This window comes from Gymnodraco acuticeps, unplaced genomic scaffold (genome assembly GCF_902827175.1).
Source record: "Gymnodraco acuticeps unplaced genomic scaffold, fGymAcu1.1, whole genome shotgun sequence".
NCBI classification, from domain to species: Eukaryota; Metazoa; Chordata; class Actinopteri; order Perciformes; family Bathydraconidae; genus Gymnodraco; species Gymnodraco acuticeps.
Window position 1 is genome coordinate 93836 of NW_022991339.1, and position 25759 is coordinate 119594.

General features: G+C 42.9%; 3 protein-coding genes across 5 annotated transcripts in view; all 3 read right to left on the reverse strand.

Annotated features, from left to right (window-relative positions):
- Nucleotides 1-554: 554 nt before the first annotated feature.
- LOC117562637 (butyrophilin subfamily 2 member A1-like) lies at nt 555-10564 on the reverse strand. 3 transcript variants are annotated; one of them, XM_034240454.1, is made up of 13 exons: nt 10467-10564; nt 6467-6808; nt 5274-5567; nt 5056-5178; nt 4712-4836; nt 4446-4550; nt 4165-4269; nt 3843-3890; nt 3266-3379; nt 2710-2805; nt 2215-2262; nt 1929-2042; nt 555-888 (listed from the first exon to the last, which is right to left on the reverse strand). In XM_034240454.1, the coding sequence occupies exons 1-13, from the start codon at nt 10561-10563 to the stop codon at nt 862-864; spliced, it is 1638 nt and encodes a 545-aa protein (XP_034096345.1). In that variant the 5' UTR covers nt 10564; the 3' UTR covers nt 555-861. The 3 variants fall into 3 exon arrangements, with proteins under 3 accessions (XP_034096345.1, XP_034096344.1, XP_034096346.1); XM_034240453.1 differs by having other exon boundaries at nt 2710-2817; XM_034240455.1 differs by lacking the exon at nt 10467-10564 and having other exon boundaries at nt 2710-2817; nt 6467-6811.
- A 4264-nt stretch (nt 10565-14828) lies between these two features.
- Nucleotides 14829-20194, reverse strand: LOC117562645 (high affinity immunoglobulin gamma Fc receptor I-like). Its single transcript, XM_034240471.1, has 6 exons — nt 20164-20194; nt 19614-19652; nt 19250-19513; nt 15057-15305; nt 14990-15011; nt 14829-14925 (listed from the first exon to the last, which is right to left on the reverse strand). The coding sequence occupies exons 1-6, from the start codon at nt 20192-20194 to the stop codon at nt 14829-14831; spliced, it is 702 nt and encodes a 233-aa protein (XP_034096362.1).
- A 2731-nt stretch (nt 20195-22925) lies between these two features.
- Nucleotides 22926-25759, reverse strand: part of LOC117562646 (butyrophilin-like protein 1) — a 16454-nt gene continuing 13620 nt past the window's right edge. Inside the window, exons 15-18 of the mRNA XM_034240472.1 lie at nt 24280-24366; nt 23985-24113; nt 23678-23785; nt 22926-23504 (exon numbers count right to left, since the gene is read on the reverse strand). Of these exons, the coding sequence (XP_034096363.1) occupies nt 23355-23504; nt 23678-23785; nt 23985-24113; nt 24280-24366 (474 nt within the window). The 3' untranslated portion in view covers nt 22926-23354. The remainder of the gene's footprint in view (nt 23505-23677; nt 23786-23984; nt 24114-24279; nt 24367-25759) is intronic.

A 25759-nucleotide genomic window follows, 5' to 3' on the forward strand; every position in this document is an offset into this window, starting at 1 on the left:
CCCTTCTATTTTCTCTGCGAGGGTCTTGGCTCTGCTCTGAGGGGGTTTAGGAACAACAATGAGTTCATTCAGAGTTGTTATAATATTGCTTCATCAACACTGAACTGCACCATAAATCAGCCTATGATTCAGACAGCGGGGTTTACTGGTGTGAGGATGAGAAAGGAGAGAAGAGCAACTCTGTCAACGTCAAGGTCACCGGTATGTTCATCATATTATATATGTTGTATTATACATGTTTTATTTTTATATGTAGTTATTTTACTTTTTTTTTAAATTTTTTAATGTGTTTATGCATGTACTATAATACACCAAAATAAACTCCTATGTGAAGACCACTTATACATCGATTCTGACCAAGTGTGTCATAAATATGCAGGAAGTGCAATGCCTCAATAAATATGTTGGGATCAGAACCCAGTTTTCAAAGATGAAACTATTTTGTATCTGAACATTTTTAGGAAAATAAAAACTGAATTTATCAATTAATGTCAAGATCACAGGTACAGATCAGAACCCAATAGCACGACTCAGATACAACCAGTGTATAGCAATGTTCAGTTTATTCAGGTCAGGGACAGGCAGGGTCAAAACCAGGAAATCCGTCAGACAGGCAACCAAAACCAGACAGGGAGCAGGCAGGAAATCGAGATCCGTAAACAGGCAGGCAGGGATCAAAAACCGGGCAGGACAAACATCTAGGCTAGAGCACAACACTCACTGGAGAGCTTGGCGAAAACGACAAGACAATCTGGCAAAGGACAAGTGATAGTGAGGTGGTATAAATACTGTGGAGTGATGAGGGAACGAGTAACAGGTGAGGGGAAGGGCTGGGGAGACCAGGTGAGGGAAGTGAGCTGATTACAAGGGCCTGGAGGAAGGCGGGATCTGAAATGACAGGAGAGTTTAGATGAGCCACCAAACAAACAATAATAAAAGTGTCTAACTTGTGACAATTAAATGATCAACTCAGGGAATATTAAACAATATCAATCTCTACTTCTCTATGTTACTATCTAATTTCTGATGTATTGATCATGTAGTTCTGTTTATTTCTGATATGTTCATTCAGTACGTGTATGATGCCACATTTTACATTCACTGTATTTTCAGGATGACATTTCTTCCCTCTGTCTAAATCATCTCCTATTCTTTATTATAAATAACCCCAGATAAGACTAAACATTTGATCCCCATGTTGTTCAGGTGGCTCTGTGATTCTGGAGAGTCCTGTGCTTCCTGTGATGGAGGGAGAATCTGTGACTCTGAGCTGCAGAAACAAGACGACCACTTCCTCCATCCTCTCAGCTGACTTCTATAAAGATGGCCGCCTCATCAGGAGCAGCTCCACAGGAAACATGAACATCTGCAGGGTTTCTAAATCTGATGAAGGACTCTACAAGTGCAGCATCTCTGAAGGTGGAGAATCTCCAGAGAGCTGGCTGACTGTCAGGGTCCCCCTCGCTGCGCCCTCGCTGCGAGGGGGACCCAAGTTCCCATCAGCAGAAACACGTGGGTTTGCTATCCTGGCTCCAAGATGGTGGAATGAGCTCCCCATTGACATCAGGACAGCAGATAGCTTACACATCTTCCGGCGCAAACTGAAAACTCATCTCTTTCGACTCCACTTCGAGCGATAGAACTATTAACGAAGCACTTTTATACTAATAAAGGACTGGCTTATCTAAAGCCAGTTGAGTAGCACTTGAAATGTTTTTGCTCTATGAAGCCTGATGTACTTATATGATTCTGTTTTCTTCAAGTTGTATTTTGTTGGTCGAACGCACTTATTGTAAGTCGCTTTGGATAAAAGCGTCAGCTAAATGCAATGTAATGAGGTGAAAGGATTTGATCTAAGACATGAGTAGCTTCACTGGATATCATACGCTGTCTCTGAATGACTTTGATTGGAGATATCAAACACAAACCTCTCTGGACTCATTCTGCAGCTTCTCCTTCAGGATGGAAACTTCTGTCTCAGCTTCCTCCCTCCTCTTCTGATCCTCCTGAGACTCATTTCTGGAAGATCTCTTCTGTTTAAACTAAAAGACGAGACAGAGGAGATGAAATATCACGTTTGACCAAATGACTCTCAGTAAGTTCATGTTCACAGGTTTCCTCCAGCTCTTCTGCAGCCAGAGATTATAAAGGAAGCTTTATTTAGGTCAGTAAACCAGAAGAGAGTATTGATCGTATTGATCTGAACCCACTGACCCGTGAAGAGGAGGAAGAACTGGCTTCAGCAGCTCGGCTTCTTTCCAGCTGGAGAGAAGGAGAGATGAAGACAGACGTGTTCATGGGTTTTTACATGTTATTATCTCAACAACTAAAACTCTCATTTCACATCATCAGTTCCACTGGAAGCTCTGTGGAGAAGTGCTTCTATGATTAGGTCCGTGTGTTTGTAAAGACTCCTCTCATTGGACATCAAATGACCGAGGAGAAGACTGTAAACATGGAGGTGACCAAACCTGGATTTATAAACTCGTAAAATCTGCTTTGAAATGTTTTTGAATCAAGGGCACATATCTGTGAAACTTCATGTATAGAAACAATGAAGCGTTGAAACCATAATCACATTCAGCAACAGGATTTCTGATTGAACACTCAAGTGACCCAGGATGCTCAACACATCTACAAGTGTATGTGGCTCCTTTGAACTAGAATCAGACTTCATATAAACAGCAAGGTTCATGCAGGAAGTCTAACCTCCGTGTTGATGGACTCCATCAGGGTCTGCAGGCTGGTCTCCATCCTCTGAACCTCCTCCTGCAGCTGCTGGACTTCAGCTTCCTTCACTTCACACTGAGAGGATAACTGAGAGACATGTTTTATCATAAACCTTTGTTCGTATGTATATCAGGGCTAAAGTGACTCATCTGCATCTGTTATGGAAACTAAACTAATGTCTAGTTTACACTGCAGGACTGAACCCTGATTTCTGATTAAAGAGTTAGTCATGGAGTCAAGCAAGCTTTTATACTAGGACCTTTTCTATTGAACTTAGTTATGTTTCCTTTAGGTAAAAATAAAAAGGAAACAGAAGTTCATTTGTATCTTGATAATGACTCAGATACCTAAACTTCCAGCATGCCTTAAGGAAAAAAACTCTTGGGTGACGTGAACATTTATTATACTCTGCCCCAAACACGTCTAGAATCTAAATGTAAATACATCGTTTACTTTCTGCACCAATCCATATAAACTGTACATACAGAGAAGATCAACTGAAAACTATACTTTAGTAACATATTCAAACAGTAACCTCTGTGATGTTGGTGTCTGTTTCCTTCTGTCTGCTCTCCAGCTCCTTCTCCAGTGTGTCCACTTCCTGTTCAGCTTCAGCCTTCTTCTTCTGTTCTTCTTCTCTTTCCGAAGTCTGTATTTTTTAGAGAAAAGTGACTCAACATACTGTTCAATCTTTAAAGTGTTGCACAGTTTTATGTGTTAAACAATCCAGTCTGATTATCTCTTTACAACCTATTAGTGATGTACATTGATATTAAGATAATTGACTTCCTGTTGTGTTTACATTGTTATGTTGACACAACAGGAAGTCAATTATTATTTTAGGTTATCTTATACAATAATAATAATTCATTACATTTATTCAGCGCTTTTCCAAATGCTCAAAGCGCTGACATTACATATGACATATATCAGACATGTAACACATCAATACTGTGGACAATTCCCACAGGAGTGATTTAGGGTGAAGTGCCTTGCCCAAGGATACAGCGGCATGTTGACTGCAGTGGGGGTCAGGGCGGATTGAACCGGTTCCCCAGCGCCCCTGATCTGAGGATCCACAGCCGTGATGCACTAACATCATTTCCACTCACCTGATCATATCTGGAAACGCTGTTTAGGCTCCTCTGAATTCTCCCCAGCTGGTAGAGGAGACACATGAAGAGACACGTGAGCACTACATCACAGCATGTGATCATTATAGATGCTCATACAGTTAGGTGGATCTGTTATGCTCAATGTTACTGAATGGAAGAACATGTATTGAAGTAAACATAGTGCACTACAATTCACTTTGTAAGCCTAAACCTAAGCGTGGCATGCTGTGTCACTGCTCCTGATGACTTGTTTTGGGGTTTCCTCAAATGCTTTTCTGTTTAACAATAAATACAGAATATCAAAGATGGAGACGTGAACCTCTCTGTTCTTGTTCCACAGATCTCCCTTCAGGCTCTGCAGCTCCTTCTCGCTCCTCTGTTTCTCTGCATGGAGATCCTGCAGCTCAGACTGTTTAGATTCAACCTGAAAGAACAGCAGGAAGATTAACATCATTTATTCACAGTCTAAAAGTAGGACAGTCTGGAGTTGGTCTCCACTCGGACCTGCACTGCAGGTTTGACCTTGTCTGCACTAAGGAGGACATTGAAAGAGACTTCAAACAGGAATCAATGTGTTTCATTATTGAAGTGGAGATGAACCTCTTTCTTCTTGTTCTGCAGCTGCTCTTCCAGAGTCTGGACTTCCTTCTCAGCATCCTTCCTCCTCCTCTGCTCCTCAAGCAGCTGCTGCTCAGATTGATTTTTCTATGAGAGGAACAGTCACGTTTCTTTAGTGATCATTTCTTAAGGTGCCACACAATGACACCTGTTTTCATGCATTTATGGCAGATCCTGTATCTTGATGTGAAAGTCTTCTGTGCTTCTTGCTCAGACTTTACTTTTCATGTTGTTGTTTCTCTACTAACCTTTTTGCTCTTCTTTCCGACGTTTCCCTTCAAAGCCTCCATCTGCACAGCGTCAGGTTTCATCAGCTGTACTCTTTCTCCTTCATTGAGAAACTGATCTTCATCCGAACGCTTTCTCTTCGTCTCTGTGTGAAATTAAACGTGTGTTGAGATGTGTTAAAAGAGAATTAGAGGAACTTTAGGAAGGGATCGAAGCACATCAAACTGTTCAGGCTCTGTTGGATATTGTAGCCTTTGCAGACCGTGTACATGCACACAAGCCTACAGAACATACAGCACTCAGCATAATAGGGACTCTTTAATTAACCAAACTGAATCAAATCACCCGACTGTAAGTGACTTACTGAATATGTGTTCTCTCCACAGAAAGAAGAAAGAAACAGCCAGTAACAGAATGCAAACAGCCAAACTGACGGCCAGACCAATAATGATGGAAGAAGACCTGGACTGGAGCTTAAAGAAATCATCTGAAATGATAAAACACAGGGCATCACAGCATTTATGTATAAAATAGGCCTCAGATATTGGAGAATAAAACATGTTAAATGAACAGTTTTTCTACCTGGAAAATGGATTTGCGTCTGTGTGGTGCGGGTGGTGTTGTGGTGCTGGACTCTGCAGGTGAAGCTGTTGCTGGGTCTCTTCTCCACAGTCACTCTGCTGCTGACAGTATAGAGTTCATAAGGACCTCTGACTGTCTCTGGAGGTCCAGCAGAGAGGAGCTTTCCCTCAGCGTCCAGCCACAACACCTCAGGCTCCGGATACCAGCCTGCAGACTCACACTGCAGCACCACTCCTCCGCTCTGACCGTCCAGCCCTGATAAACTGACGACAGGCGGAGAGGAAGAGCCGGATGCTGAAAACAAAGCAGGAAAAAGAGGAAGTATTTGATATCTGATAGCCGGTGAGGAGATGGCACAGAAACATACGTTATTGTTGTAATCCTTGAGCAATGTACAGCCTCAATTTCTATCCAGATCCACATGTAAGCTGCTGCAGCCACAGCCAAGGATAAGGGTTAGGCTGCAGCGTGTCATCCGCTCTGCAGAGAAGGTGATCGGCTGCAATCTGCCATCCCTCCACGTCCTGCATGCCTCCAGGACCCTGAGGTGGGCAGGGAAGATAGTGGCCGACCCCTCCCACCCTGGACACAAACTGTTCACCCCCCTCCCCTCTGGCAGGAGGCTGCGCTCCATCAGGACCCGAACCTCTCGCCACCTGAACAGTTTCTTCCCCTCCGCTACCGGCCTCTTAAACAAGGCCCCCCCACTGACACTTTACCTCAGCCACATCACAGACTCTATGCATCACATTAATACACACACAAATGTACAACATTATTTTGTATTACAGCTGATTTGTATTCCATATGTTATTCCTCTATTTCATTCCATTGCAATGTAAATACTGTTATATTGTACTATATATTTTCAATTTTTTTTTATAGTTCTCTTCCTGTGTTTTTAATTCTTGTTTTTATGCACCACGACATCAAGTCAAATTCCTCGTACGTGTAAACCTACCTGGTAATAAACCTGCTTCTCATTCTGATTCCGATTTGACATCTCACTAGAACATGCAGTACGCTAAGCAGGAAACTCCTTAAAGGCAAACAAAATAGACTAGAGTATTACATATTCAGAGTCTCTTGAAACACAGAGATGCTATAACTATAATCCTTTCCTAGAGGTAAAAGTAGGGACTTATCTAAACATGCACCATGAACACATACGTAGGCCTACATAACGCACTTACCAAAAACAAGTTGAACAAAAGCTTGCCTGCCCAGTTCTGGAATGAAACATCTGTATTTCCCCCGATCTGAGAAATTAACATTGGAGAGTTTCATGGAAATGTTTCCGTTCTTCAGCTCATCGGTGAACATTGAGGTTCTTCCCTTGAATAATTGGTGTTTTTTATCCACCATTTCGCGACCAGAACGCATCACATGGACGAATCTGGGGTCCATGTCGGGCCTCGTCCACTCCAACGTCAAACCAGCAGCATTTACTGCCGGCTCCAGATAACACGGCAAAATGATGTCATCACCAAGGTTTGCTACTATTGGCTGAGATGAGCCAATCAGCTGAGACTGACCTGGAAATTCAAAGGAAGTATATTATATAACGTAACCCGTGGCGGTAGACTTTGGCTAATCGTAGGTTTTTAAAGGCCGTTCTCCATATTCCCATTGGCAACAGCTGCTTACAAAAGCAACACAAAAAATAGCTCAAGAAAAAAAGGTTTCAAACAAATGTTGCTAATGGTTTAGCTCCTGTGCACAGCTTAGTCATGGGTTGTAAGCTAACGTTAGCCTCACGGCTAAATTACGGCTAAAGGATTAGCAATGTTTTTCTTTATCTCTGAAAAGCTTTTCAATATTGAACCGAGTCTCAATTCCCATAATGTCATGTCAAAATGCTTTTTGTACCAGTTTGCAAAGAAAAACAATCACAACATTGATGGACTGTTTTCTCTAATTGTTACAGATATTTTGTGTTTTCCAGTAGCAACATATATTGGGGTACCACCAGTCTATGGGTACCACTTGCATGACAATACACTTGAAGGTCATTACTGAATTTTTGCCTGATTATGCCAAATATAAACGGCAGCTGCCACCTCAGAAAAATGCCTTGCCACCCCAGCTGCCACCCCAGTTGGCAGCTTTGTTTTGAAAGAAAAGTTGTGGCTCATCGGACATTTATGAGAGAAAGTCTCTAATGTCCGAGTGCAAGTGCAGCACAAGACGCGCCTTTTAACCCCTCCCCCGGCCCTGGCGCGAGCCTGGAAATATGATTGGCGGCGATTTCATTTGAACGGGGGGACAGCGCAAAACGAGAAGCATTCGGACCCAAGAAGACGGAAGGAATGAGGTATTTGCGGTCTACAATGACAGAGAAGAGCCTGTCAAGTTTGGCTGCAAGGCAAGTCTATTTATATAGCACTTTTCTGTATGCGACAATTCAAAGTGCTTTACAAAACAAATTTAAAGACTTTTTAGGAATACATACTGTAAAAACACATATAACGGCATTTTACAGGCATTACAAAGCAAAGATAATAAAATAATAAAAATAAACACCACAGGTATACAATATATGTTTAAAAGGCATACTGTAGTTTGAATATGAGCAGCTCAATTAAAAGAAGCCAGAGATATGTTTTTAGTCTCGATTTAAAAATAGTAAGCGTTTCTGCGGACGTGCATGCTTTGGGTAGTTTGTTCCAGATTGTCGGGCATAATAGCTAAATGCTGCCTCTCCATGTTTTGTTGTTACTCTCGGAACCGATAGCAGATCCGTCCCAGAAGACCTGAGGCACCTTGATGGCTCGTAATTATGTAGGAGTTCAACAATATACTTTGGTCCTGTAATGATTTAAAAACTAGCAATAGTACTTTAAAATCAATTATTTGGCCGACTGGAAGCCAATGTAAAGATTTCAGAACCGGACTGATGTGATCCACTCTTTTAGTGTTAGTGAGGACACGTGCAGCAGCGTTCTGGATCAGCTGCAGCTTTCTGATGGATTGTTTTGTCAGCCCTGTGAATACACTATTGCAGTAGTCGAGTGAGTCTACTGAAGATAAAAGCATGGACAAGTTTTTCTAAGTCCTGTTGTGACATTAGTTTTTTAATCCTCGATATGTTCTTCAGGCTGTACTCAGCATTGAATCAAAACGCACCATAGCTTTTAGATCTTAATAAGTTTGTGAGGCGTTTTGCTGATCAAAATGGTAATCGCCACATTCAGCTGTTATAGGCATGCCAGCTTGATGCTCTGCTCACGGATGAGTCGATGAGAATAATAAACTGTTAAGATGATGACCTTACGTGTGTATAATATGTTTCTTCTTTGTGGGGTTCTGCCCCCAAAAACAGTTTCAAGTCCTGAGAAAGTCAAATAAGACAGTGTGGGTTACGACCCTGGTCGTTATGTGTATTGTGCGTAGAGATTTCCTTCAAGTCTTTTAGTCCTTCAGAATTATTAGGTAGGTTTAGTAGTAGTTTAGTAGTAGTAGGCATGGTTAACAAAACTGTGAGTTTGTGTCTTAAGGGGGGGGGGGTGTCACGGCTGCTGCTGCTGCTGCTGTCTGCTCGTTAACCTGTCTGGGATTGTTTTCAGCTGTGTATGTTATATGTATATGAGATGTGCCGTTGTCCGGACGCCATTGGATGCCAGTTTCCTGTCCCTCCTCCGGTAGGCGTGACCGAAGATCTGGATTGGAGCAGGTCGGGCCCGACTCACCAATCCCTGCCCACACCTTCCGGGGACTCTTACAAGAGTGTGTGCATCTCAGTTAGACAGGAGAGGTCTGAATCTGTGTCAGACGGCTCTCGGTGCTCTCCTTATGTTCTCTGTGTAGCTCTGTGCTAGTTCTGCTACAGTGGTTAGTTAGGGTGTGTGCTTAAGTGTGTATTCTGTGATTTGTGACGGCGTCGAACTTGTGCGAGACGCCTCACTATTTTAGCCTTAAGTGCCCATAGTGCGCTATGACTGTGATAATCTGTGGCCTTTGTTTTGTGTAGCGTTATTTGTGAACAGATAGCTGGTTTTAAGAGCCTGCATTTTTGGTTATATCATCTTTATTTTGAGTTTATTATTAAAATCAACCTCTTACCAAGAACACCTGGTTTCGTGTTGCTTCCCTTTTACCGTAAGCGAGCTGGGGACGTAACAGTGTGTAAAACTACACTGCCCAGCCAAAAGAAAGTAACCACTTTGATTTAACTAGGCCAATAGGTAAGGGCTTTCCACTGGATAATAACTGCAGCGATGTATATGTTTGAGCTGAATACACGTTTTTTAACCCTAACTGATGCAGTTAGTCACTTCTTTAATGTTTGTTCTTTCTGATGTAAAGTCAAGGTTGTAACTGTTTGCAATGAAGTTGTGGGGCGCTGAACTGTTTTTTTTATTCTTTTGATTTATGATAGTAATTACTTGTCTTTCAAATTTGAAGGAGGGTGAGCAAGCATCTTGAGGAACATTCATCGTTATCTCCTCCAAAAAATATAGTTTATTTAATAATAACACTGAATATGTGAATCATAACAGTAATTGACAGCTGATAGGAATAATATGATTGTTAATATTATCATATTCATTCAGACAAGCATCGATGAGACGGTTAATTAATGTACTTATTGCAGCAGTCTGCATAGATTTGGTACCCCTGCTGGTCTTAGAGTGAAACAAACTCATTCAGTTATTGTTCAGTTAAAATTAATTAAATGATGTGTGCCATCTTATATATTTATATGTAAGGCTTTACTGATGTGCCACAATAATGTCATCTAATGTTATTGAGTTAAATATTAATATTGTTGCTTTCCAAGTTAACATTGATTGATATGACTGCGATTAAATCAGCATATACTTCTGCCAGGGGATGCCACCCCTGAAATTCTCCTGCCACCCCATGAATATTTGTCTAGGTCCGCCCCTGCGTCTTCCCAATGCTGTAAGTGTGACTCTGAAAAGCTTGTCGATATTGTACCGAGCCTCTATTCCCATAATGTCAAAATGCTTTATAGTACCAGTTTGCAAAGAAAAACAATCACGACATTGATGGACTGTTTTCTGTAATTGTTAGTTATTTAGCGTTTTACAGTAACAGCATCTATTGGGGTACCACTTGCACGACAACATGCTTAAAGGTCTTTACTGAATGTTTGCCTAAATATGCAAAAATATAAACGTCTTCCCAAAGCTCTAAGTGTGACTTTTGAAGATTGTATTTGTTACTTACCTCTACAGTAGTTCGTTAGGAGAAGAAGGAAAACCAAAACACTGAGAGTTCCCAGATGAGTTTTAAGGGGCTTTCCGTCTGTGTTTAACATCATCATGGAGAACTGCAAATGAACAGAAAACAGTGAAAGCAGACTGAACTTCCAGGACAACATGTTTTAAAACAATTCTTTCGGTAACACGTTTTAAAAAGGCTGGACAAAAAGTGGTCAATCCAAAGGTCTGAGTTATAAACTGAATTTTACCTTTGGGCATTATTTGTACTTGAGGCTCCAATAAATGGAAAAAATACTTTATCACCATCTTCTTTGCTCTACTTATAATTTACATACCTTATTTCATTATATTATTTCCTCTATTTAAGACATATAATGATAATTTAGTTACACTAGTAGACTAAAGACTCTGCACACAAAACCCAGTTCAGTGTTATGACTATCACCAAGTCTGTACACAGTTTTCACTCGGACACAAACGCATGAAATACATTTTCTTATCTGATCTAATCTAAAATTGTGGTTCACCAAAACTCAATATTCAGACTTTTCATGAAAAAGGTTTTGAATCTATTTTATCTTATGTATTAAATGTTAACACATTGAAGAACACATACCTGTTGAATGTTTCGTCTCACCGTCTCTGACTGCGAGGACAAGTCAGTAAATCATTGACAGCCTCATGCAGATTATGAAGCAAATAGAGTAACGCCTAATTCATTTTTCTTCACCAAACTTCTTTACGGTCAATGTTATGCTTACTATTTTTTGTGTGTGCAAATGTTTCTCCAGCAGCAAGAGGCATTTTCTACAAAAGTTGTGTAGAATATTCAAGTTTAGCTGAAATCTATCCACTGAATTGTTATCTGAGTTTCACTTTGAGTGTCTGGGTTCATGAACATCTAAACTTTGGATTCAGTGTCTTGGTTACAGGTTATAAATTAATACATGGCAATAAAATCAGTTGCGATGGACCTTTGAATTGTTTTATTGTGGCAACGGTTGAAAGACAGTTCTCTATTAAGACAGATGACATGTCTGATCTTTAACTGCAGGGGGCGGGACTTTCATTACATTACATGTCATTAGTTAGACGCTTTTATTCAAAGCGACATACATTCAGTACTGTGGACAATCCCCACAGGAGCAATTTGGGGTGAAGTGTCCCAGGGACACAACGACATGCTGACTGCAGTGGGACTCAAACTTGCTATCCCCTGATTCGAAGTCCAGCACACTATCCACTGAGCCACAGCTTTCAGTTTGTATAACATCTGTCAGACTTTCTACTGGTGTGTGTGTGTGTGTGTGTTTGTGGGGTGTGTAGGTGTGTGACTGGCAAAGACTGAACAATAAATTCATTGAGATGAAGCACAAAAAAAGATAGCAGGATTTGTCAGAAGGGCTAGTTATGATTTCACACCTTGACCAAAAAAAAAGTTTGTCTTCTGTATGAAGCACCAGAAACTAGAAAGTTAGAATAATTTAAAGCCTTTGCCGTATCAGCTGATTTGGCGTATTACAAGCCAATGCACCTGCAGGATTCTTGCTTTTTTGGGTTTGAATCTTCATGGTTGAGTGCACATATAATAAAGCGTTTTAAGTAAAAGTGGCAGAAAATGCCAATAAAATGTGATGTACTGTCACATATTAAACTCTGATGAGGCTGTGTGCATGGCCCTCCTGCTTGTGATGCAGAAACCCACCAGCAGGAGGTTCAGTTTGTGTGTCTGGTTTAAGGATGGTACCCACTTGAATGAATCTTCTTGTTTTGAGTTTGTTTCCTCGTGATGTAATGCTCTTATTATAAGTAGCTGTGGATAAAATTATCAGCTAAATAACAACAATGTCCTTGACTGCTGGATGGAAGTGTTTCGTTACCACACGAGTGTAATTTTGATGCCTCCTGATAACAAAAAAAAAGAATCAGAAAAACATGATTTGGTCTTTAAAGACAGTGGAATATACTATCTTTATTTACATTATACTTATTATGTACTCATGTTATCTGAAGGATTCATCCAGAGCTCTGAGCTGAAACCACAGAGAGTCTGACCCCAGCCTCAGAAGCACTCGGCACAGGAAGAAGAAGTTCTCACTCACATTATATTTCTGTGTCTCTCAGTGAGACGCTCAGACAGCAGGAAGACATCATGGAGGTCACAGCGCTCTGCAGCCGACTGCGTGAGTCTCAGATTATACACTATTCACTTTTACATTTTTCACAAATACTTTTTGCTAATAAAACGTTGTCTTTATCTGCAAATCTAGTGACGTGTGTGATCATACTGTTGGGTGCATATATTCAGAAAGGCTCTTGTGGGTAGAAACTACTAAAGATTCACATGCTCATGTTAATGGAAATACCAGTGTGTCCGTGCATTGTGTTAAAATAGAGCAATTATCCTTTTTGGTATTCTTTATATATCAGATGTTTTATTCTCTCTGTCCTCAGACGCAGCTTTGCTCATCGTCACAGAGAGACTGCAGCTCTTTGAATACCTTCTCTTTTCTCTACGAGGGTCTTGGCTCTGTTCTGAGGGGGTTTGGGAACAGCAATGAGTTCATTCAGGGTTGTTATAATATTGCTTCATCAACACTGAACTGCACCATTCAACAGGCCTATGATTCAGACAGCGGGGTTTATCAGAATCAGGTTTATTACCAAGTAGGTTCACATGTACGAGGAATTTTACTTTGTCTCATGGTGCATACAGACACATTTGTATTAAATAACACAGATAGGTCCTGATGGAGAGGTTCTGGTCCTGATGGAGAGGTTCTGGTCCTGATGGAGAGAGGTGTTGTTCCTGATGGAGAGAGGTTCTGGTCCTGATAGAGAGAGGTTCTGGTCCTGATGGAGAGAAGTGTTGGTCCTGATGGAGAGAGGTTTTGGTCCTGATGGAGAGGTTCTGGTCCTGATGGAGAGAGGTTCTGGTCCTGATGGAGAGAGGTTCTGGTCCTGATGGAGAGAGGTGTTGGTCCTGATGGAGAGAGGTTTTGGTCCTGATGGAGCGCAGCCTCCTGCCAGAGGGGAGGGGGGTGAACAGTTTGTGACCAGGGTGGGAGGGCCGGCCGGCCACTCTTGTGAGGACGAAAAAGGAGAGAAGAGCAGTTTACTGTACACTTCAAATACCTTTCTGCACAAAATGAGGACCGTGAAGTGTACAAGTCATGCCCCCACAATGAAGCTGATGCAGGGGTATGACTGGTCCACTTCACAGACATCATTTTGTGCAGAAATAGGTGCAGGCTCTCAGGTATCTTAAATGTACAGGATCATATATCAACAATGCCTTGACACAGGGAGCAGATACTTGTACAGTGCTGTGTAGGCCACCCTATGATTTATTAGTGTGAACATTGAGAGAATTGGACAATGTCAAATATTTAGCTTTTTCAGGACCCTGTAATGTTGGTACAGGGACACGGGCATATCTCAATGATTCCTTTACACAGGGACCTGATACTTGGACTGTGCTATTTTATCCACCCCCTAATTAATTGGTGTGAAAATGGAGACAATAATAATAACCATTCAAAACATGTTTTCCTTAAAATGTGGTGAACATATCTTTATTTTATATATTGTTATAAAAATACACTTTTCTTCAGTCAAAAACATTATTATGAAAGGCGATAATATGGAAATTAACAGAATGAAAGGTTTTGAGTTTACTGGATTTGAAATGTATATACGATCATTACAGACCTTATGAATTGTGTATTGTTGCCATTGTATACTGTACAAATATAATATGCCACTCTATTTTCTGCTATGAAGATATAAACAATTTAAAATGGTATTTTACTTTGAAAGGTTTGGATGCTCATGTACAGCTTTGACATTTTCTTTGGGAAATTCCCACTTCCAAATATGTTTTTTATCCTGTCAATTAAATCAACAATATATTAAATACAAATCTAGTATTTGTAATTTGATTTGTGAGTTTTTTTTACAACTTCAGTTACCCTATAAAACCAAATACATTGTTCTGTTTCTACAAAGCCTCTTAAAAGCCTCTTCTACATATACACATACATTTAAATAAAAACATGTTCTGTGGGTTGTGTCTGAGAAGCTGAAAGTATCTGGAGGCTAAAATAAAACTCAGAACAACAAACACTCAGCTCGCCTTTTAAAATAAATGCATGTGTCAGTCAGTACCTCTGTGGTTTTTAACTTTGTCTTGAGTGTGAGAAAGTCTAAAAGCTGCTGCTCGTACCATCATGAGACACAGAGAAGTTACCTCACATTCAACCTGAGCAAAAGAAGAGATCAAAAAACGCTGAAGAAGTGATCATGTCCTCGGCTCGTGGTGTTCATTGTGTTGATGACCAAACTATCTCTGATCTTTTTACATGAGTTATTTCTGTGTGACCCTGAGTTTCCCACAATGCAGCAGTCCCACCAGCAGCAGCAGCAGCAGCAGCAGAGCCACCATCACTACGGTGAACACAGTCCTTGAGACGAGGAGGACGAGAAGGGAGTGATCCGAGGAGGGAACAGCTGCAAACACAACACAACGTGAATAAACTATAATAAAAAACTCCACATATATTCTCCAAATGTAAACTACAATGCAATATCTCACCTCTGACAGCCAGCCGGCTCTCTGGTGATTCTCCACCTTCAGAGATGCTGCACTTGTAGAGTCCTTCATCAGATTTAGAAACCCTGTGGATGGTGATGTTTCCTGTAGAGCTGCGCCTGATGAGGCGGCCATCTTTATAGAAGTCAGCTGACAGGATGGAGGAAGTGGTCATCTTGTTCCTGCAGCTCAGAGTCACAGATTCTCCCTCCATCACAGGAAGCACAGGACTCTCCAGGATCACAGAGCCAGCTGAAAAACAACGGGATCAAACGTTCAGTTTTGTCCATCCATCCATCCATCTTCTTCCGCTTATCCGTGGTCGGGTCGCGGGGGTAGCAGTTCCAGCAGAGAGCCCCAAACTTTCTTTTCCCTGGCGACATCAACCAGCTCTGACTGGGGGATCCCAAGGCGCTCCCAGGCCAGCGAAGAGATATAATCCCTCCACCTGGTCCTAGGTCTACCCCTTGGTCTCTTCCCAGCTGGACGTGCCTGGAACACCTCCCTAGGGAGGCGCCCAGGTGGCATCCTAACTAGGTGCCCGAACCACCTCAACTGGCTCCTTTCGACGCGAAGGAGGAGCGGCTCAACTCCGAGTCCCTCCCTGATGACCGAACTTCTCACCTTATCCCTAAGGGAGACACCAGCCACCCTGCGGAGAAAACCCATCTCGGCCGCTTGTATACGCGATCTCGTTCTTTCGGTCATGACCCATCCTTCATGACCATAGGTGAGGGTAGGAACGAAAATGGCCCGGTAGACAGAGAGCTTTGCCTTCTGGCTCAGCTCCCTTTTCGTCACAACGGTGCGGTAAAGCGACTGCAGTACCGCTCCCGCTGCTCCGATTCTCCGGCCCATCTCACGCTCCATTGTTCCCTCACTCGAGAACAAGACCCCGAGATACTTGAACTCCTTCACTTGGGGTAAGGACTCATTCCCTACTTGAAGTGGACAGTCCATCGGTTTCCTGCTGAGAACCATGGCCTCAGATTTGGAGGTGCTGATCCTCATCCCAGCCGCTTCACACTCGGTTGCGAACCGATCCAGTGAGTGCTGAAGGTCGCAGACCGATGAAGCCATTAGAACCACATCATCTGCAAAAAGCAGTGGTGCAATCCTTAGTCCACCGAACTGCAGACCCCCTCCCCCATGACTACGCCTCGAAATCCGATCCATGTATATTACAAACAGGATTGGTGACAAAGCGCAGCCCTGACGGAGGCCAACCCTCACCGGAAATGGGTCCGACTTACTGCCGAGGACCCGGACACAGCTCTCGCTTTGGGAGTACAGAGATTGGATGGCCCTGAGTAGAGACCCCCCTCACCCCATACTCCCGCAGCACCTCCCACAGTAACTCCCTGGGAACTCGGTCATACGCCTTCTCCAAGTCCACAAAACACATGTAGACCGGATAAGCGTACTCCCAGGCCCCCTCCAGGATCCTTGCGAGAGTAAAAAGCTGATCCGTCGTTCCACGACCAGGACGGAATCCGCATTGTTCCTCCTCAATCTGAGGTTCGACAATCGGCCTGACCCTCCTTTCGAGTACCTTAGAGTAAACTTTCCCGGGGAGGCTGAGTAGTGTGATGCCTCTGTAATTGGCACACACCCTCTGATCCCCCTTTTTAAAAAGGGGGACCACCACCCCAGTCTGCCACTCCTTCGGCACTGTTTCCGACTTCCACGCAACGTTGATGAGACGTGTCAACCATGACAGTCCCTCAACACCCAGAGCCTTCAGCATTTCCGGGCGGATCTCATCCACCCCCGGGGCTTTGCCACTGTGGAGTTGTTTGACGACCTCAGTGACCTCCCCCCGGGAGATTGGTGTCGATCCCCCGTCATACTCCAGCTCTGCCTCTAACATAGAGGGCGGAGTTGTCGGGTTCAGGAGTTCCTCAAAGTGTTCCTTCCAACGCCCTAACACTCCATCAGTTGAGGTCAACAACGTCCCATCCTTACTGTACACAGCTTGGATGGTTCCCTGCTTCCCCCTCCTGAGGTGTCGGACAGTTTTCCAGAACAACTTTGGTGCCGCCCGAAAGTCCTTCTCCATGTCTTCTCCGAACTTCTCCCACACCCGCTGCTTTGCCTCGGCCACGGATGAGGCTGCTGCCCTTCGGGCCTGTCGGTACCTTGCAACTGCCTCGGGAGTCCCCCGGGATAACAAATCCCTGAAGGCCTCCTTCTTCAGTCGGACGGCTTCCCTGACCACCGGTGTCCACCAGGAGGTTCGAGGGTTACCGCCCCTTGAGGCACCTAGGACCTTGAGACCACAGCTCCCCGCCGCGGCTTCGGCAATAGAGGCTTTGAACACCGACCACTCTGGTTCAATGTCCCCAACCTCCACAGGAATGCCCGAAAAGCTCCGCCGGAGGTGTGAGTTGAAGGCCTCCTGAACTTGGGCCTCCTCCAGACGTTCCCAGTTCACCCGAACTACACGTTTGGGCTTACCAGGTCTATCCAGAGGCTTCCCCCGCCACTCGACCCAACTCACCACCAGATGGTGATCAGTTGATAACTCCGCCCCTCTCTTTACCCGAGTGTCCAAAACATACGGCCTCAGGTCCGATGATACGATAACGAAATCGATCATGGACCTTCTGCCTAGGGTGCTCTGGTACCACGTACACTTATGAGCATCCTTATGTTCGAACATGGTGTTTGTTATGGCCAATCCATGACTAGCACAGAAGTCCAGTAACAAACCACCACTCCGGTTCAGATCAGGGGGGCCGTTCCTCCCAATCACGCCCCTCCAAGTGTCTCCATCATTGCCCACATGTGCGTTGAAGTCTCCCAGCAAGATTAAAGAGTCCCCTTCAGGAGCCCCATACAGGACTCTTTCCAGGGTCTCCAAGAAGGCCGTATACTCTGAACTGCTGTTGGGTGCATAAGCACACACAACAGTCAGAGTTTTCCCCCCCATAACCCGCAGGCGTAGGGAGGCGACCCTCTCGTCCACTGGGGTAAACTCCAACAACGAAGCACCTAACCGGGGACTTGTGAGTATCCCCACACCCGCCCGGCGCCTCACACCTTGAGCAACTCCGGAGAAGAATAGAGTCCAACCCCTATCCAGAAGTAAGGTTCCAGAGCCGACGCTGTGCGTAGAGGTGAGCCCAACCAGATCCAACTGGTAACGCTCCACCTCCCGCACAAGCTCCGGCTCCTTCCCCCCCAGAGAGGTGACGTTCCACGTCCCCAAAGCCAGCTTCTGTCGCCCGGGTCTGGTCCGTCGAGACCCTCCGCTTTCACTGCCACCCTTCTGGCAGCGCACCCGACCCCATCGATGTTTCCCGTAGGTGGTGGGCCCGCGGGACGGAGAAGCGGAGGTGTTGCCCACGTTGCCTTTTCGGGCTGGGCCCGGCCGGGCTCCGTGGCAAGCCCGGCCACCAGACGCTCGCCGACGAGTCCTCCTTCTGGGCCTGGCTCCAGAAGGGGACCCCGGGCTTCCTCCGGGCCGGGTATCCTCACTTCTTAGTTTTTCTTTCATGAGGTCTTTTGAACCAATCTTAGTCTGGCCCCTTGCCTGAGACCAATTTGCCATGGGAGACCCTACCAGGAACACAAGGTTCCAGACAACACAGCCCCCAGGTTCATCAGGGCACACAAACCTCTCTACCACGGTAAGGTGCTGGTTCTTCAGAGAGGCTCAGTTTTGTAGTATGAGTTATTTACAATAAAACAATTGTTAATTTAGACGAAGGCATTGTGAAGATACTGTGACTGTAGTCTGGTTGTAACATGCCAACAATTATTGAAAATAACACATTGATGAATTAATCAGAATTCAAACAGTTAAGTATCTCGTGCCCTCATTGGTCATGATCGCGTTCGTGTGTGTTGGAGGAGGGGCTCTGTAAGGAAGTGGCAGATTTTTTCCGGCTGTGTATTTTCAAATTCTAGCGCACTCGAGCTGGTTTCTCCAAAATTACCTACCCCACCTTTAATTCTGTTCTCTATTTACAATATTGAGATAGAAACATTTTTTTTGCTAAAAAATGTATGTTTATTATATAATATATAGTTTAACCTTGGCATCATTGCACTTTTTTTGTTCTTCTAACAAACATTGTATAGAATCACGTTTATTGCTAAGTTGTTTTCCACATACAGGGAACTTGTCTTCTTGTTTAATATTTCATACATACACACAGAAAGAGATTGTTGCTGAGTTAATGTCAACATACCGGTGACAATGACGTTCACATAGGTGCTTTTCTTCCCTCTAGCCTCACACCAGTAATCTCCACTGTCCTCTTTATAAGGAGATGTAATGGTGCAAGTAGTCTCATTCAATGAACCCCATATTGAGCCGTCACAAGTTTTCTTTCCTGCTTTGTTCCGCCGTGAAATGTTCACATCGGTCAAACCATCGAAGCCCACACATCTTAAAGAGAAAGGCTCGTATTCAAAGACCTGAAGTCTGGATGGTTCGATCCAAACATCTGCATCTGAAACTGAGAAATAAACGTGTTGTTGAGATTAATATATACCACTTTAAATAAAGTTATGATTTTTTTTTGCTTTATTTTTGGTAAACAAGCTTCTTACCAACTTTCTGTTCACAGAGCTGCAGAAACACCGTCATCCCTGCAGAGACAACAGAGACAAACATCACACAGAGTTCTTATATTAGATGTTATTACCTTGACTTTATTGTTTACATGTATCTTTGATAGATAATACTTGAAAAACAATCTTAAAATGTTAATCATTTGTATTTATTTATATGGAGGTAGATTTGTCTCTCAATTATGTCTTTGGACGGATCAACAACCCGTGTGTAAATGTAAAAAAACATCCACAAATTCCCAAAAGGATTTGTAAAATCACAAAAATATGAATGGAAATGTGTAAAGAATTTATAAAATGCACGTCAAGCAGCAATTATTTTTCAGACTGCATCTAAAAATGCTTGAAACCCCGTCATCGTCCCAAAATGGCAGTGACACGCGTAGACTTTTTTTACATTTACACACGGGTTAGTGATCTGTTCTCACAAATAATATTGACACACATCTAACTACATATGTTCCATCAGCTAATATGATCTATGAACATCTTGTATGTGAAAAACAGCAGATGAGGACTCAGTACTCACACAGTGTGATGCAGAGCGCTGTGGCCTCCATGGCGTCTGGCTGCTGACTGAGTGAACCTCACACTGAAATATAAAAGAAGAAGAGGGGTGGTCTCTTCCTGTGTGGCTCACTAATGAAACGCCTTGTAGCTCAGACGCGTGTCATGGAAGGAAATACGTGTCAGTGGTGGGGTTAATATTAGAGGCTGAGGCCAAAACTCTCATGTGAGAAAGACCACTTTACGTCTTGATGTGTAGAACAGACAAAAAGCATTATGACGGAAACATACATTTTAAATACATACAACTACTGACACAGAATTAAACACTGTTATGATGCGGTCTTTAAAATATGCAGTACCACGAGGCAGAATGGCCTGGGGAACATGAGGTTTGAAAGAGTACAAATTACCAAGAGATGGTCAAAACTGTCACAAGCAGACCTGGAAGGCAAAGTGTACGCCCTCTGACGTCACTTTACAAAGCAGAGCATCTCAGACATGAAGAGGAGGAGAGCCATCGAGACATCACAGAGGCAGAGGAGGAAGACTCACGACGGCTCTGGGTCAGGAAAAAGGTCTTTGGGGAGGAGCGAATATCATGTGAACAAGTCAAGTCGTGATGTGATCATCAACGTCTGAGTCAGCAGCATCACAGAGATGCATTCAATGAAATGTGCCCACAACTGAATGAGGAGTGATGAGGCTTCATCGTCATTCACAAACAGAGATCTGAAGAGTCTCAGCCTTAGACTGACCCAATGCAGGAAGCTGACCAGCTGCTGTTTGAGCTTCAACAAAGAAGGTGGATCTGAATGCTAGAGCAAGAATACACACATGAGAGAAGTGTGCTTCTAACTTGGGTCGGCCTGTTTCAACATGACCATAAGTTCATGCACAAAGTGAGTCATGTGTTTGTCTTGATGTTCTCAGCCACGTGTTCACTGTTAACGGTTTCATCTAGAGCTCTGAAACCACAGAGAGTCTGACCCCAGCCTCAGAAGCACTCTGCACAGGAAGAGGAAGTTCTCACTCACATTATAATAATAATAATTCCTTACATTTATTATAGCGCTTTATCAATGACTCAAAGCACTTTACATATACACACATTACACATATATGATACATGCAATGGTCAGATACTGTGGACAATACCCACAGGAGCAAGTTCAGGTGAAGTGTCTTGCCCAAGGACACACCGGCTTTACAGACGCAGCAGCGGCGGGTTTCACCCCTTGATCTGATGATCATTGCACAGCGCACTGCGCCACACCGTCCATCTTCACGCCTCGAGGTCATCGAGGCGCTTTTACAAGTACACATTGGTATTATACATGTACTGTGGACATTACCCACAGGAGCAAATCCGGGTGAAGTGTCTTGCCCAAGGACACAACGGCCTGACACAGTGGTGGCAGGAGCGGGTTTCGAACTGGAGTTCCCCAGCACTCCCCCTTGATCTGATGATCGGATGCACAGACCACTGCGCCACCCGTCCCTATGTTTCTGTGTCTCTCAGTGAGACGCTCAGACAGCAGGAAGACATCATGGAGGTCAGAGCGCTCTGCAGCCGACTGCGTGAGGCTCAGCTTTCTTTCAACTTTCACTTATTCTTTTATATCAACACATAGAGGCTGATTTACAGTTTTCTTTACTTGTATATCCAGTGATCGTTCTGCTGGGTGCTCATACTCAGAAGAGCTCTACGAGAAACTATGGTGGTTAACAACTACTAAAGATTCACATGCTCATGGTGATAGGAAAAAGCTGTCCGTGCATCGTGTGAGAAATATTGGCATTATATCTTGTATTATACATGTTTTATTTGTATATGTTATTTAGCATTAAATGATCAAATCAGGGAATTTTAAACAATATCAATCTCTATTCAGACGATACACTTCTCTATGTTACTATCTAATTTCTGATGTATTGATCATGTAGTTCTGTTTATTTCTGATATGTTCATTCAGTATGTGATGATGCCATATTTTACATTCACTGTATTTTCAGGATGACATTTCTTCCCTCGGTCTAAATCATCTCCTAATCTTTATTATAAATAACCCCAGATGAGACTAAACGTTTGATCCCCATGTTGTTCTGCTGGCTCTGTGATCCTGGAGAGTCCTGTGCTTCTATAAAGATGGCCGCCTCATCAGGAGCAGCTCCACAGGAAACATCACCATCCAAAGAGTTTCTAAATCTGATGAAGGACTCTACAAGTGCAGCATCTCTGAAGGTGGAGAATCACCAGAGAGCTGGCTGACTCTCAGAGGGGAGATATATAAATAAGATGTATGAGATTATCTAATTAAACGACAAAGACGTTAAGAGAGAGCTCAAAGAAGAGATAACTCAAATCTAGAGCCCAGAAACTGAGAAATCATGTGAATCACTTTAATGACAGACGTTTCTTTGTTTGTATGTTTCTGAGTTACGATTATCTATCGAAGTGCAGAGATCTACTTCCTGCCAGGTGTGTGTGTTATGCAGAGGGACTTAGTGCCCCGCTTGAAGCCTCAAAATCACCCACCAGCGCTCTGTACTCCTCCCTTATTCAAAGCTCAAAGGAGAGCTGCAGCCTCACAGAGCTGCTAACATAACTGCAGACATGTGTTAAAAAGCAACAGACTTATCTTTACTGTTTATTTAATACAAATACAAAATTATTTATTTTTTATAAATTGTAAGTAGCACCCCATGTGACATGTATTAAAAACAGACATGGAAGTTGGTATTTCCCAAAGCGAATATTATCAAAGCTGCACATCAGCTTCTGAACCGATCAATATAAAACACAATTTCAAACATTTCCATTTCTGAGATTTCTAAATTATTATTTTTTACGAAAAGAGTAGATTTTCAGTCAAATATAAAAGCAGTGGCCATCAACCAAAGGGAGCTCTGTTTACCACAAAACATGTTTTAAACTGTTGAATATCAGAATAATAAAAGTGTGTCTGTAAATGGTTGATCTCCTCGTCTTCACTGAGCGTCACAACAACCTGTGTTTGAGCAGGAAGTCGTGCTGTTCCTGTTCATAATGTTTATAATGGGAACTTTCTCTCAGGACTCATCTCATCTCAATGTGAGGTACTTCCTTAAAGTCCTGCTTTTTGTGTTTTTGAAATTGAGAGTTTATTTGAAACTTCTAATAAAAGTGGAGAAAGATCAACAGAGCAGAACAAAGGAGGTTCATTATTATGTTTAGGTGGATGTCATACAGAGTACATATTGCTTCTCCCCAGTTTTGCTGTAGAGGGTGAACTTCAGTCTGTCTCCAGAGCTCCAGGGCTTCAGATCAAACCACACCAGGTCAGTGTTAGAACGATTTTGATCTTGACCTTGAACCCACATCTGTAAAATACAAAATCACAGAATTACAAGCAGAATCATTGAATCACGAAATAATTAAAATAATAATAATGCATTTTTTATATTCTTATATTTTAACATATAATTCAGTTCTGAATGAAAAACATTTGAAAAGGAAAAATGCAACATAAAGTGAGAAAACTAGAAAGACTCACAGTGACATCTCTTCCACCCTCAAGTTTCAAAGATTGATGAAATGTGTACATGCTGGGTTCGTTGTCGTTAACCTGCAGATTTAACACCCAGTCTCCCAGCTTTTTGTACTGCAGGAAGTTTAATAATGGGAGATAGAGAAACTAATAAATGAATGTGTTTGATGATTATAGATGACATGAAAACAAGTGGATTCTAGGCATCTCGTCATCTTGATGGTTTGAACAGCTCATTTCAGATATGGATAAGTTACATTATTCACACTCATTAAACACTCATGCATGAGTTTTTCCACACAAACAACATTACCTTAGTGGATTTGTTTCTGAGCCAGATATATTTGCAGCGTTGGTCGACATCAATATTAAATCCTGAGTCTGAGGTCTGATTCTCCGAGCTGACGCCCTGCTGCTGCTCCTCATATCTAACAGCTTGCGCCTGACAGGGATACAATATACACACATACTCAATCCCTGTGTTTGTGTGTGTGTGTGTGTGTGTGTGTGTGTGTGTGTGTGTGTGTGTGTGTGTGTGTGTGTGTGTGTGTGTGTGTGTATGTGTGTGCGTGGCATGTTGTGGTCTTGATAGTCTCAGAAACACTTACCTTGCTCTCCACCTCTTCCTTTAGATCCTTCAGTTCTTTCTCAGCTTCCTCTCTTCCTCTCTTCTCCTCCTGGAGCTTCTTCTCAGCCTGAGATGTAAAGAGAGATGAAGACATTTTAACTTGATTTGAATGAACAGAACATCCTGGTCCGGATTCAAACTAGTTCCTGGTCTGCATCATATTTTCTGTCACAGGAACAATACATGCTTTTCTTCCTCACAGTGGAACTCAAGTCCAGTTTCAGTCGTTCAATGTCTTGCATAAAAATACAAATATATGTTTGTGTGAAAAGAAAAGATGTTTCCTAGCTTCCTCTTCCCTCTTCTTCTCAGCGAGGAGTTGATCGTTTAACTGGGAGGAGGTGACGTTTGATTTATTTAAGATAAACTCATTCGCCAAAGGAAATGTCATGTAAGTAAATGTACATAACCATCTCACACACAGTTTAAATCACAGGAGGTGTGTGTATGTGTGTATGTGTATGTGTGTGTGTGTGCGGGTGTATGTGTGTGTGTATGTATGGGTGTGTGTGGGTGTGTGTGTGTGTGTGTGTGTTGTGTAGGTGAGTGTGTGTGTGTATGTGAGTGTATATATTGGTGTGTGTATGTGTGTATATGTGTGTGTGGGTATGTGTGTGTGAGTGTGTGAATGTGCGTGGGTGTGTGTCTGTTGCGTGATCTCTCGTGTGTGCTCCTTTGTGTTGGTCTGTTGTGCGTGTGTGTGTGAGTGTGTGTGTGGTGGTGTGTGTGCGTGTGTGTTTGGTGTGCGTGTGGTGTTGTTATGTTGTGTGTGCCTGTGTGTGTGCTGCGTGTGTCTTTTGTACGGGTGTGTGTGTGTGTGTGCGTGTGTGTGTGTTCGTGTGTGTGTCTGTGTGTGTGTGTGTAATGTGTTGTGTGTCATATGTGTGTGTTTTGTGTGTTTGCGTATGTGTGTGTTGTAATGTTGTGTGTGGTGTGCATATGTGTGTGGCGTGTGGTGTGCGTATGTGGTGGTGTGTATGTGTGTTTGTATGTTTTTGTGCATATGTTGTGATGTGTGTGTGTGTGTGCTGTGATGTGTGTCTATGTTTGTGTGTTGTTGTGGTTTGGTGTGGTGGATAGTTGTGTCCCTCTGTCTCCTCTCATTTCTGTTCCTCCTGCTCTCTTTCTCTCCCACTTCGCCTCTTTTTCATCCTTCGCCTCTATCCTCCCTCCTCCGCAGGTCAGCTAGTTTTCCATGTGTTTCCTGACGAACACACAGATGTTGATTTCAACTGTTTCCTAAAGTAAAAATAATAACAATAATTCTAACAGAAGTGTTTTGACCATAAACTTCCCTGTAGGATATCAAAGATGAAATATTTCATATTCAGTTTTATCACAGAGCTTGTGCTCATGTCTTTATTCCATCACTTAATCAACAGCTCATTTAAAGTTATACTATTATATACTTTATACTTGAAGTCAGAAGAAATAATGATCACAGTCGATTACATCTTTGA